At 44.4% G+C, this 11330-nt stretch overlaps 1 protein-coding gene across 1 annotated transcript; it reads right to left on the bottom strand.

Moving 5' to 3' along the window:
- Positions 1-7848: 7848 nt before the first annotated feature.
- On the bottom strand, positions 7849-10571 carry LOC132387700 (protein S100-A11-like). The gene is made up of 3 exons (XM_059960061.1): positions 10507-10571; positions 8272-8440; positions 7849-8105 (listed from the first exon to the last, which is right to left on the bottom strand). The coding sequence occupies exons 2-3, from the start codon at positions 8407-8409 to the stop codon at positions 7959-7961; spliced, it is 285 nt and encodes a 94-aa protein (XP_059816044.1). The 5' UTR covers positions 8410-8440; positions 10507-10571; the 3' UTR covers positions 7849-7958.
- Between the last annotated feature and the right edge of the window lie 759 nt (positions 10572-11330).

Below are 11330 nucleotides of genomic sequence, written 5' to 3'. Positions count from 1 at the left end.
TGGTGCACATTGAGATCATGGTGCACATTGAGATCATGGTGCACATTGTGATCGTGGTGCACATTGAGATCGTGGTGCACATTGAGATCATGGTGCACATTGTGATCGTGGTGCACATTGAGATCGTGGTGCACATTCAGATCGTGGTACACATTCAGATCATGGTGCACATTGAGATCATGGTGCACATTGTGATCGTGGAGCACATTGAGATCGTGGTGAACATTCAGATCATGGTGCACATTGAGATTGTGGTGCACATTCAGATCGTGGTGCACTGAGATCGTGGTGCACATTGTGATCATGGTGCACATTGTGATCGTGGTGCACATTGAGATCATGGTGCACATTGAGATCATGGTGCACATTGTGATCGTGGTGCACATTGAGATCGTGGTGCACATTGTGATCGTGGTGCACATTGAGATCGTGGTGCACATTCAGATCGTGGTACACATTCAGATCATGGTGCACATTGAGATCATGGTGCACATTGTGATCGTGGAGCACATTGAGATCGTGGTGCACATTCAGATCATGGTGCACATTGAGATTGTGGTGCACATTCAGATCGTGGTGCACTGAGATCGTGGTGCACATTGTGATCATGGTGCACATTGTGATCGTGGTGCACATTGAGATCATGGTGCACATTGAGATCATGGTGCACATTGTGATCGTGGTGCACATTGAGATCGTCGTGCACATTGAGATTGTGGTGCACATTCAGATCGTGGTGCACTGAGATCATGGTGCACGTTGTGATCGTGGTGCACATTGAGATCGTGGTGCACATTGAGATCATGGTGCACATTGTGATCGTGGTGCACATTGAGATCATGGTGCACATTGTGATCGTGGTGCACATTGAGATCGTGGTGCACATTGAGATCATGGTGCACATTGTGATTGTGGTGCACATTGAGATCGTGGTGCACATTGAGATTATGGTGCACATTGTGATCGTGGTGCACATTGAGATCATGGTGCACATTGAGATCATAGTGCACATTGTGATCGTGGTGCACATTGAGATCGTGGTGCACTGAGATCGTGGTGCACATTGTGATCATGGTGCACATTCAGATGGTGCACATTGTGATCGTGGTGCACATTGAGATCGTGGTGCACATTCAGATCATGGTGCACATTGAGATTGTGGTGCACATTCAGATCGTGGTGCACTGTGATCGTGGTGCACATTGTGATCATGGTGCACATTGTGATCGTGGTGCACATTGAGATCGTGTTGCACATTCAGATCATGGTGCACATTGAGATCATGGTGCACATTGTGATCGTGGTGCACATTGAGCTCGTGGTGCACATTGAGATCATGGTGCTCATTGAGATCATGGTGCACATTCAGATCATGGTGCACATTGAGATCGTGGTGCACATTGAGATCATGGTGCACATTGAGATCGTGGTGCACATTGTGATCGTGGTGCACATTGAGATCGTGGTGCACATTGAGATCATGGTGCACATTGAGATCATGGTGCTCATTGAGATCGTAGTGCACATTCAGATCATGGTGCACATTGAGATCGTGGTGCACATTGAGATTGTGGTGCAAATTCAGATCATGGTGCACATTGAGATCGTGGTGCACATTGAGATCATGGTGCTCATTGAGATCATGGTGCACATTCAGATCATGGTGCACATTGAGATCGTGGTGCACATTGAGATCATGGTGCACATTGAGATCATGGTGCACATTGTGATTGTGGTGCACATTGAGATCATGGTGCACATTGAGATCGTGGTGCACATTCAGATCATGGTGCACATTGAGATTGTGGTGCACATTCAGATCGTGGTGCATTGAGATCATGGTGCACGTTGTGATCGTGGTGCACATTGAGATCGTGGTGCACATTGAGATCATGTTGCACATTGTGATCGTGGTGCACATTGTGATCGTGGTGCACATTGAGATCGTGGTGCACATTGAGATCATAGTGCACATTGTGATCGTGGTGCACATTGAGATCGTGGTGCACATTCAGATCATGGTGCTCATTGTGATCGTGGTGCACATTGAGATCGTGGTGCACGTTCAGATCATGGTGCAAATTGAGATTGTGGTGCACATTCAGATCGTGGTGCACTGAGATCATGGTGCACGTTGTGATCGTGGTACACATTGAGATCGTGGTGCACATTGAGATCATGGTGCACATTGATATCGTGGTGCACATTGAGATCGTGGTGCACATTGTGATCGTGGTGCACATTGAGTTCGTGGTGCACATTGAGATCATGGTGCACATTGTGATCGTGGTGCACATTGAGATTGCGGTGCACATTCAGATTGTGGTGCACATTGTGATCGTGGTGCACATTGAGATCGTGGTGCACGTTCAGATCATGGTGCACATTGAGATTGTGGTGCACATTCAGATCGTGGTGCACTGAAATCGTGGTGCACATTGTGATCATGGTGCACATTGTGATTGTGGTGCACATTGAGATCGTGGTGCACATTGAGATCATGGTGCACATTGTGATCGTGGTGCACATTGAGATCGTGGTGCACATTGAGATCGTGGTGCACATTGCGATCGTGGTGCACATTGAGATCGTGATGCACATTGAGATCATGGTGCACATTGAGATCATGGTGCACATTGTGATCGTGGTGCACATTTTGATCGTGGTGCACATTGAGACCGTGGTGCACATTCAGATCATGGTGCACACTCAGATCATGGTGCACATTGAGATCGTGGTGCACATTGAGATCATGGTGCACATTGAGATCATGGTGCACATGGTGATAGTGGTGCACATTGAGATCGTGGTGCACATTGAGATCGTGGTGCACATTGAGATCATGGTGCACATTGTGATTGTGGTGCACATTGAGATCGTGGTTCACATTGAGATCATGGTGCACATTGTGATCGTGGTGCACATTGAGATCGTGGTGCACATTCAGATCATGGTGCACATTGAGATTGTGGTGCACATTCAGATCGTGGTGCACTGAGATCATGGTGCACGTTGTGATCGTGGTGCACATTCAGATCACGGTGCACATTGAGATTGTGGTGCACATTCAGATCGTGGTGCACTGAGATCGTGGTGCACATTGTGATCATGGTGCACATTGTGATTGTGGTGCACATTGAGATCGTGGTGCACATTGAGATCATGGTGCACATTGTGATTGTGGTGCACATTGAGATCGTGGTGCACATTGAGATCATGGTGTACATTGTGATCGTGGTGCACATTGAGATCGTGGTGCACATTCAGATCATGGTGCACATTGAGATTCTGGTGCACATTCAGATCGTGGTGCACTGAGATCATGGTGCACGTTGTGATCGTGGTGCACATTCAGATCACGGTGCACATTGAGATTGTGGTGCACATTCAGATCGTGGTGCACTGAGATCGTGGTGCACATTGAGATCATGGTGCACATTGTGATAGTGGTGCACATTGAGATCGTGGTGCTCATTGAGATCGTGGTGCACATTGAGATCATGGTGTACATTGAGATCGTGGTGCACATTGAGATCGTGGTGCACATTGAGATCGTGGTGCACATTGAGATTGTGGTGCACATTCAGATCGTGGTGCACTGAGATCATGGTGCACGTTGTGATCGTGGTGCACATTGAGATCATGGTGCACATTGTGATAGTGGTGCACATTGAGATCGTGGTGCACATTGAGATCGTGGTGCACATTGTGATCGGGGTGCACATTGAGATCGTGGTGCACATTCAGATCATGGTGCACATTGAGATTGTGGTGCACATTCAGATCGTGGTGCACTGAGATCGTGGTGCACATTGTGATCATGGTGCTCATTGTGATTGTTGTGCACATTGAGATCATGGTGCACATTGAGATCATGGTGCACATTGTGATCGTGGTGCACATTGAGATTGTGGTGCAAATTGAGATCATGCTGCACATTGTGATCGTGGTGCACATTGAGATCGTGGTGCACATTGAGATCATGGTGCACATTGTGATTGTGGTGCACATTGAGATCGTGGTGCACATTTAGATCATGGTGCACATTGTGATCGTGGTGCACATTGAGATCGTGGTGCACATTCAGATCATGGTGCACATTGAGATTGTGGTGAACATTGTGATCGTCGTGCACATTGTGATCGTGGTGCACATTGAGATCGTGGTGCACATTGAGATCATGGTGCACATTGTGATCGTGGTGCACATTGAGATCGTGGTGTACATTGAGATCATGTTGCACATTGTGATCGTGGTGCAAATTGAGATCGTGGTGCACATTGAGATCCTGGTGCACATTGTGATCGTGGTGCACATTGAGATCGTGGTGCACATTGTGATCGTGGTGCACATTGAGATCGTGGTGCACATTGAGATCGTGGTGCACATTGTGATCGTGGTGCACATTGAGATCGTGGTGCACATTCAGATCATGGTGCACATTGAGATTGTGGTGCACATTCAGATCGTGGTGCACTGAGATCGTGGTGCACATTGTGATCATGGTGCACATTGTGATTGTGGTGCACATTGAGATCATGGTGCACATTGAGATCATGGTGCACATTGTGATCGTGGTGCACATTGAGATCGTGGTGCACATTGAGATCATGGTGCACATTGTGATCGTGGTGCACATTGAGATCGTGGTGCACATTCAGATCGTGGTACACATTCAGATCATGGTGCACATTGAGATCATGGTGCACATTGTGATCGTGGAGCACATTGAGATCGTGGTGCACATTCAGATCATGGTGCACATTGAGATTGTGGTGCACATTCAGATCGTGGTGCACTGAGATCGTGGTGCACATTGTGATCATGGTGCACATTGTGATCGTGGTGCACATTGAGATCATGGTGCACATTGAGATCATGGTGCACATTGTGATCGTGGTGCACATTGAGATCGTGGTGCACATTGAGATTGTGGTGCACATTCAGATCGTGGTGCACTGAGATCATGGTGCACGTTGTGATCGTGGTGCACATTGAGATCGTGGTGCACATTGAGATCATGGTGCACATTGTGATCGTGGTGCACATTGAGATCGTGGTGCACATTGAGATCATGGTGCACATTGTGATTGTGGTGCACATTGAGATCGTGGTGCACATTGAGATTATGGTGCACATTGTGATCGTGGTGCACGTTGAGATCATGGTGCACATTGAGATCATAGTGCACATTGTGATCGTGGTGCACATTGAGATCGTGGTGCACTGAGATCGTGGTGCACATTGTGATCATGGTGCACATTCAGATGGTGCACATTGTGATCGTGGTGCACATTGAGATCGTGGTGCACATTGAGATCGTGGTGCACATTGTGATCGTGGTGCACATTGAGATCGTGGTGCACATTCAGATCATGGTGCACATTGAGATTGTGGTGCACATTCAGATCGTGGTGCACTGAGATCGTGGTGCACATTGTGATCATGGTGCACATTGTGATTGTGGTGCACATTGAGATCATGGTGCACATTGAGATCATGGTGCACATTGTGATCGTGGTGCACATTGAGATCGTGGTGCACATTGAGATCATGGTGCACATTGTGATCGTGGTGCACATTGAGATCGTGGTGCACATTCAGATCGGGGTACACATTCAGATCATGGTGCACATTGAGATCATGGTGCACATTGTGATCATGGAGCACATTGAGATCGTGGTGCACATTCAGATCATGGTGCACATTGAGATTGTGGTGCACATTCAGATCGTGGTGCACTGAGATCGTGGTGCACATTGTGATCATGGTGCACATTGTGATCGTGGTGCACATTGAGATCATGGTGCACATTGAGATCATGGTGCACATTGTGATCGTGGTGCACATTGAGATCGTGGTGCACATTGAGATTGTGGTGCACATTCAGATCGTGGTGCACTGAGATCATGGTGCACGTTGTGATCGTGGTGCACATTGAGATCGTGGTGCACATTCAGATCATGGTGCACATTCAGATCATGGTGCACATTGAGATCGTGGTGCACATTGAAATCATGGTGCACATTGAGATCGTGGTGCACATTGAGATCATGGTGCACATTGTGATCGTGGTGCACATTGAGATCGTGGTGCACATTCAGATCATGGTGCACATTGAGATTGTGGTGCACATTCAGATCGTGGTGCACTGAGATCATGGTGCACATTGAGATCATGGTGCACATTGAGATTGTGGTGCACATTGAGATCATGGTGCACATTGAGATCATGGTGCTCATTGAGATCGTGGTGCACATTCAGATCATGGTGCCCATTGAGATTGTGGTGCACATTGAGATTGTGGTGCACATTCAGATTATGGTGCACGTTGAGATCGTGGTGCACATTGAGATCATGGTGCTCATTCAGATCATGGTGCACATTCAGATCATGGTGCACATTGAGATTGTGGTGCACATTGAGATCATGGTGCACATTGAGATCATGGTGCACATTGTGATCGTGGTGCACATTGAGATCATGGTGCACATTGTGATCATGGTGCACATTGAGATCGTGGTGCACATTCAGATCATGGTGCACATTGAGATTGTGGTGCACATTGTGATCGTCGTGCACATTGTGATCGTGGTGCACATTGAGATCGTGGTGCACATTGAGATCATGGTGCACATTGTGATCGTGGTGCACATTGAGATCGTGGTGTACATTGAGATCATGTTGCGCATTGTGATCGTGGTGCACATTGAGATCGTGGTGCACATTGAGATCCTGGTGCACATTGTGATCGTGCTGCACATTGAGATCGTGGTGCACATTGTGATCGTGGTGCACATTGAGATCGTGGTGCACATTGAGATCGTGGTGCACATTGTGATCGTGGTGCACATTGAGATCGTGGTGCACATTCAGATCATGGTGCACATTGAGATTGTGGTGCACATTCAGATCGTGGTGCACTGAGATCGTGGTGCACATTGTGATCATGGTGCACATTGTGATTGTGGTGCACATTGAGATCATGGTGCACATTGAGATCATGGTGCACATTGTGATCGTGGTGCACATTGAGATCGTGGTGCACATTGAGATCATGGTGCACATTGTGATCGTGGTGCACATTGAGATCGTGGTGCACATTCAGATCGTGGTACACATTCAGATCATGGTGCACATTGAGATCATGGTGCACATTGTGATCGTGGAGCATATTGAGATCGTGGTGCACATTGTGATCGTGGTGCACATTGAGATCCTGGTGCACATTGTGATCGTGGTGCACAATCAGATCATGGTGCACATTGAGATCATGGTGCACATTGTGATCGTGGTGCACATTGAGATCCTGGTGCACATTGAGAAAGGCACTTCCGCTCCTGCACCACCCATCAACCCAAAACATTAGAGTTGAAATCTTTAAATTAACTTCACAACAGTTCTTTGGCATTTTCTTAACCCAATGGACTGTAGTAGTTCAGCATTGCATCTCCCAACCAGCACAGGTTAATTGTAAGTGCAGAATCTGGATAAATAACGTTTCCGATCCCGTCCGCCTCCAGCAGAGCAGCCGTCACCCAGCAACCATCAGGCATCCTGGACCAGCTTCACTCACCTCAGCGCTGAACTGTTTCCAGTCCGCGACTCTGCCGCTTGTTTATTACTTGTTTATTTGTTTACTTGTTTATTTTTATATTATTTGCATAAATTGCCCTCTTTTGCATATTGGATGTTTGTTAGTCTTCACTGAATTCTATTGTGGTTCTTTGTTTTGTGTAGCAAATTGTATTTCAGTGTTCTATATGGTATACATACTTTAATAAATTCATTTTGGACACACCAATGCCCAAGACTCCAATTTTCAACCACAACCAAGGCAAAATAAAACACAATTCATGAGATACTTTATTTAAGTGCAGCAAAATACAAGCTTAAGAAATTAAACATTTCCTTGACAATGGAGCTGCAGGCTGCAAATTTTTGGTCGTTCAGGCCTTTCATTTTTTCTTTGATGCACCTTTAAGGAGATCATGGCAGCACGCACTGATTGAAATAACCATTATTGCAAACTCTTGAAAATCCACCTGCCCATCACTGTCCAGGTCTACCATTAACTTGTCCAAGCCCGCTTTGTCATGTGGGTTCTGGAGGTGACAGAACACAATAAATCAGTTTACAAACTTGTTCAGTGTGCATGCACTTTGATAGTTTGTATTCATCCTTTTAAAAAGAAACCTCAGCCCCAGGATGAAAGATCTCCCACATTAGACGTTTGGCAATTTACTCTAACCCATCCTCATCAGAACATACCTTCACCAGACTTGGCAGCTGACTCTTCACAAGTTCTCTCGCTTCTTCCCTGCTCAGTGTATATGGGTCACCCCCTTTTTTGGCATAGTTTTGGAAGACACTAATCAATGTAGAGATACAATTTTCCAGTTCAGTCATGGTTGGATTAGCAGATCTGAAAGCAAATCAACTTGGGGTGGGGGCAGGGACAGGGGTGAAGAAAAGTGCAGTTAGTGATGCAATGAAAGTATTACACAAGTATAACGTTACTGTCTGAATACAATCCCAAACAAAAGGTTAGAATAAAATGTCTCTACATTTACTTTAGTGAGCAATACACTGCTCTCAGAATGCAGCAACTGCATCATCAGTTGTGCTGTTCCAGCTCATGCGCTGTTTAAAGATACTCCTGGAAATACACCCAATGACGTGCTCCAAAGCAGTCATTTCCTCAGACAGCTGTGGAGGCCAAGTTACGAGTATACTTAAAGCAGATGCTGATTGGCTCTTGATTACCAGGGGTATCAACAGTTACGGGCAGAAGACAGGAGAATAGGTTGAGTGGGGAAATAAGTCAGCCATGATTGAATGACAGCAGACTTGTTGGGACAAATTATGTTCCCATGTCTAATGGCTTTAGCACAATGAAAATGCAAGTCAATCAAGACCTTGAGTTCACTTTGCCATTAGATCTTCTTGCCCCAACTGATCCCAATCAATTTCCATAATGACATGAAGTTAGTCTTGGCACTTAATCAAGATTGTGACTATGCAACCACAGCGTTCCAGAGTTTAAAAGAAGATCAGAGTTTCAGACCCTGGCAAAATGAAATATATGGAATTAAATAAATATCTCTCACTTATTACATGTTTTAATTCCTTAAATGCCTTCAGGAAACCTATAGAAGTTCACAAACTCCAAACCCAATAGTGTAGCACAAGGAATGAACAAGTAGTAATGTCTATATATGGCAAATGAATTTTAACAAGCCCACCTCAAAAGGCCCTTGCCTCATTTCTAAATGCACTGCAGAAGGCATTTGCAATTCTTACCTTTCTCGGCCAAGACTGTGACGTGCAAAGATTGAACCCAAAATTAGTTCAAGTACATTTTGGCTGCCACAAAGGCAAAATGCACTTGCACAGAAGAGTTGCAAGATATGGCCACAATTGGAAAATTGAGCACGGTAGAAGACTGGATAAGTAGGGTTGAATATTTCAAAGGAGTAGGCTAAGGATAGGGACAAGAGTACAGTAAAAGGACCAAGACTTCAAATTAGGGAAACTAACGTTCCCACAAGAGTGGAAAACTGAAACAGAACTCGTAATCAGAGTACAAAATCTTAGAGATCAATTAAATATTTATTATACTCCATTGGATATATTATTTACATGAAGTACAAAAGAGGTCTGTGGGTGTGATCTCATCTTATATTATAAAAAGGTAAATACTTCCAACAAAAGCAGTACTGTATTCCAGCCGTACAGGACTCGGGGACAATGTCAGCAAAGCTTTTATTTGAGGCCTTAAATTGTTCTCTATGATCTGAACATTAACTTTGTACTCGAATGATGCCCAGATCCAATTAGTGTTCCAATTTAGAGTACTTCATTCTACCAGTGAAAACCCATTTCCATACCATTTGCCTTCTCTACTTATTCTTGTCTTGTTACAAAGACCTCCCCCTCCCACACCCCAAACAGCACAGTTCCCCACCTATATTACCAGTAAGGTTGGACAAGCTGAACTTTTTTCTTTAAATCCAGTATTACAAATAACAGACCACAACCTTATGTCTGTAGTGGTCTTTTGGCAAATACTAGTATTTTTATGTACTAGGAAAATTATAAAACCATTGGACTTTTTCCCACCCCAAACCAGATCATAACTATCCTAGTCCAAATGTATCATGGCGCCTGGGCAGTTTGCCCAGTTCCAGTGTCTTCATTATGAACTAGATTTTAGTTAACTACAGCTTAAAAATGGTTGACTTTACGGATGACATTGTGTTTTTGAAAAGTTCTAGTCACTAACATCATGAAATTTAAGAAGTTGCACCATAATGATACAATAAAATAGAGCAAGATTAATTTGATAACTTAGCTAATTAAACCAGCAAGATTATGTTAAAGTAAATGTTAACTGAAACCTTAAAATACAGAAAGCAAACATCAAAAAGTTCAAAATGAATAAATTCTAAATTTAGTTAACAATTATACAACTAAGACCATTTTCATTAACTTGCAATCATTTACCTGCCGTCTGTGTCACTACAAAACTCACCTTTCCAGCTCTGCAAACGCAAGAAGACCCTATTCACCAGCTCCCTTCTCCATTTATGTAGCATGATTGTCAATCACTGCAGTCAACCCCACCCTCCAGTTTTCACTGGCTTAGCTCCTCAAAATCCCCCAATTAAAGATTAAATTCCAACCTCCTGAATTGCTGAATCAATTTGATAGGTTGCTCTGTCAGAAATTTACCTTCATTCCACACCCATGCATTGACCCCACCCATTTGGGTGGATGTTTGATGGATGAATCATTTACTGAAGGAACCAGATTTTAAACAAGAATAGACCCACACGGGTCAATCATTTACTGGTTGTTAAAGATATAAATACGCTCTCAAACTAATGTTATTAAAACAGTTTTGCAGATTACAAATTTCTCAACATTATTAAAGTGTGGACTGGATATTCTGAGGTGGAGGATTAGCTGAAATGGATGAATGGGGGAGCAAGTTCAAAGAGCCAAATGCCTTTCTCTTGCCCCTGCTTCATACATTGTTATTATTCTCCCACCAACTCCTTCACGCCCTCCCTAAAGTGCTGTGACTGGAACTTGGTGCCGTATTCTAGTGTGTCCTAACCAAAGCTTATGAAATGTTTAGTCAGATTTCCTTTCTTCTGAATTCGATGCTACCAAGATCAATTTTCCTTTACTGCCTCCTCTTTTAATGACCTGTAACCTTCTTAGAATTATCCACACTGTTACGAACCCCGTAACTGTGTCACTTACCAGCAAAGATAGAGAGATCCGTTGATGTCTGATGGTACTATTTTTAGCAGTATTTATTG

The sequence above is a fragment of the Hypanus sabinus genome, unplaced genomic scaffold (assembly GCF_030144855.1).
Source record: "Hypanus sabinus isolate sHypSab1 unplaced genomic scaffold, sHypSab1.hap1 scaffold_2110, whole genome shotgun sequence".
NCBI lineage: Eukaryota > Metazoa > Chordata > Chondrichthyes > Myliobatiformes > Dasyatidae > Hypanus > Hypanus sabinus.
The sequence above is the reverse complement of the archived record's forward strand: the minus strand, read 5'-3'. Positions and strand labels throughout refer to the sequence as shown.

Bases quoted from the DNA above. Each gene is read 5' to 3' on its own strand.
- LOC132387700 (XM_059960061.1), bottom strand. From the start codon at position 8,409: ATGACTGAACTGGAAAATTGTATCTCTACATTGATTAGTGTCTTCCAA. The intron at 8,106-8,271 runs GTATGTTCTGAT...TGTCACCTCCAG, and splicing joins AGCTGCCAAGTCTGGTGAAG to AACCCACATGACAAAGCGGG.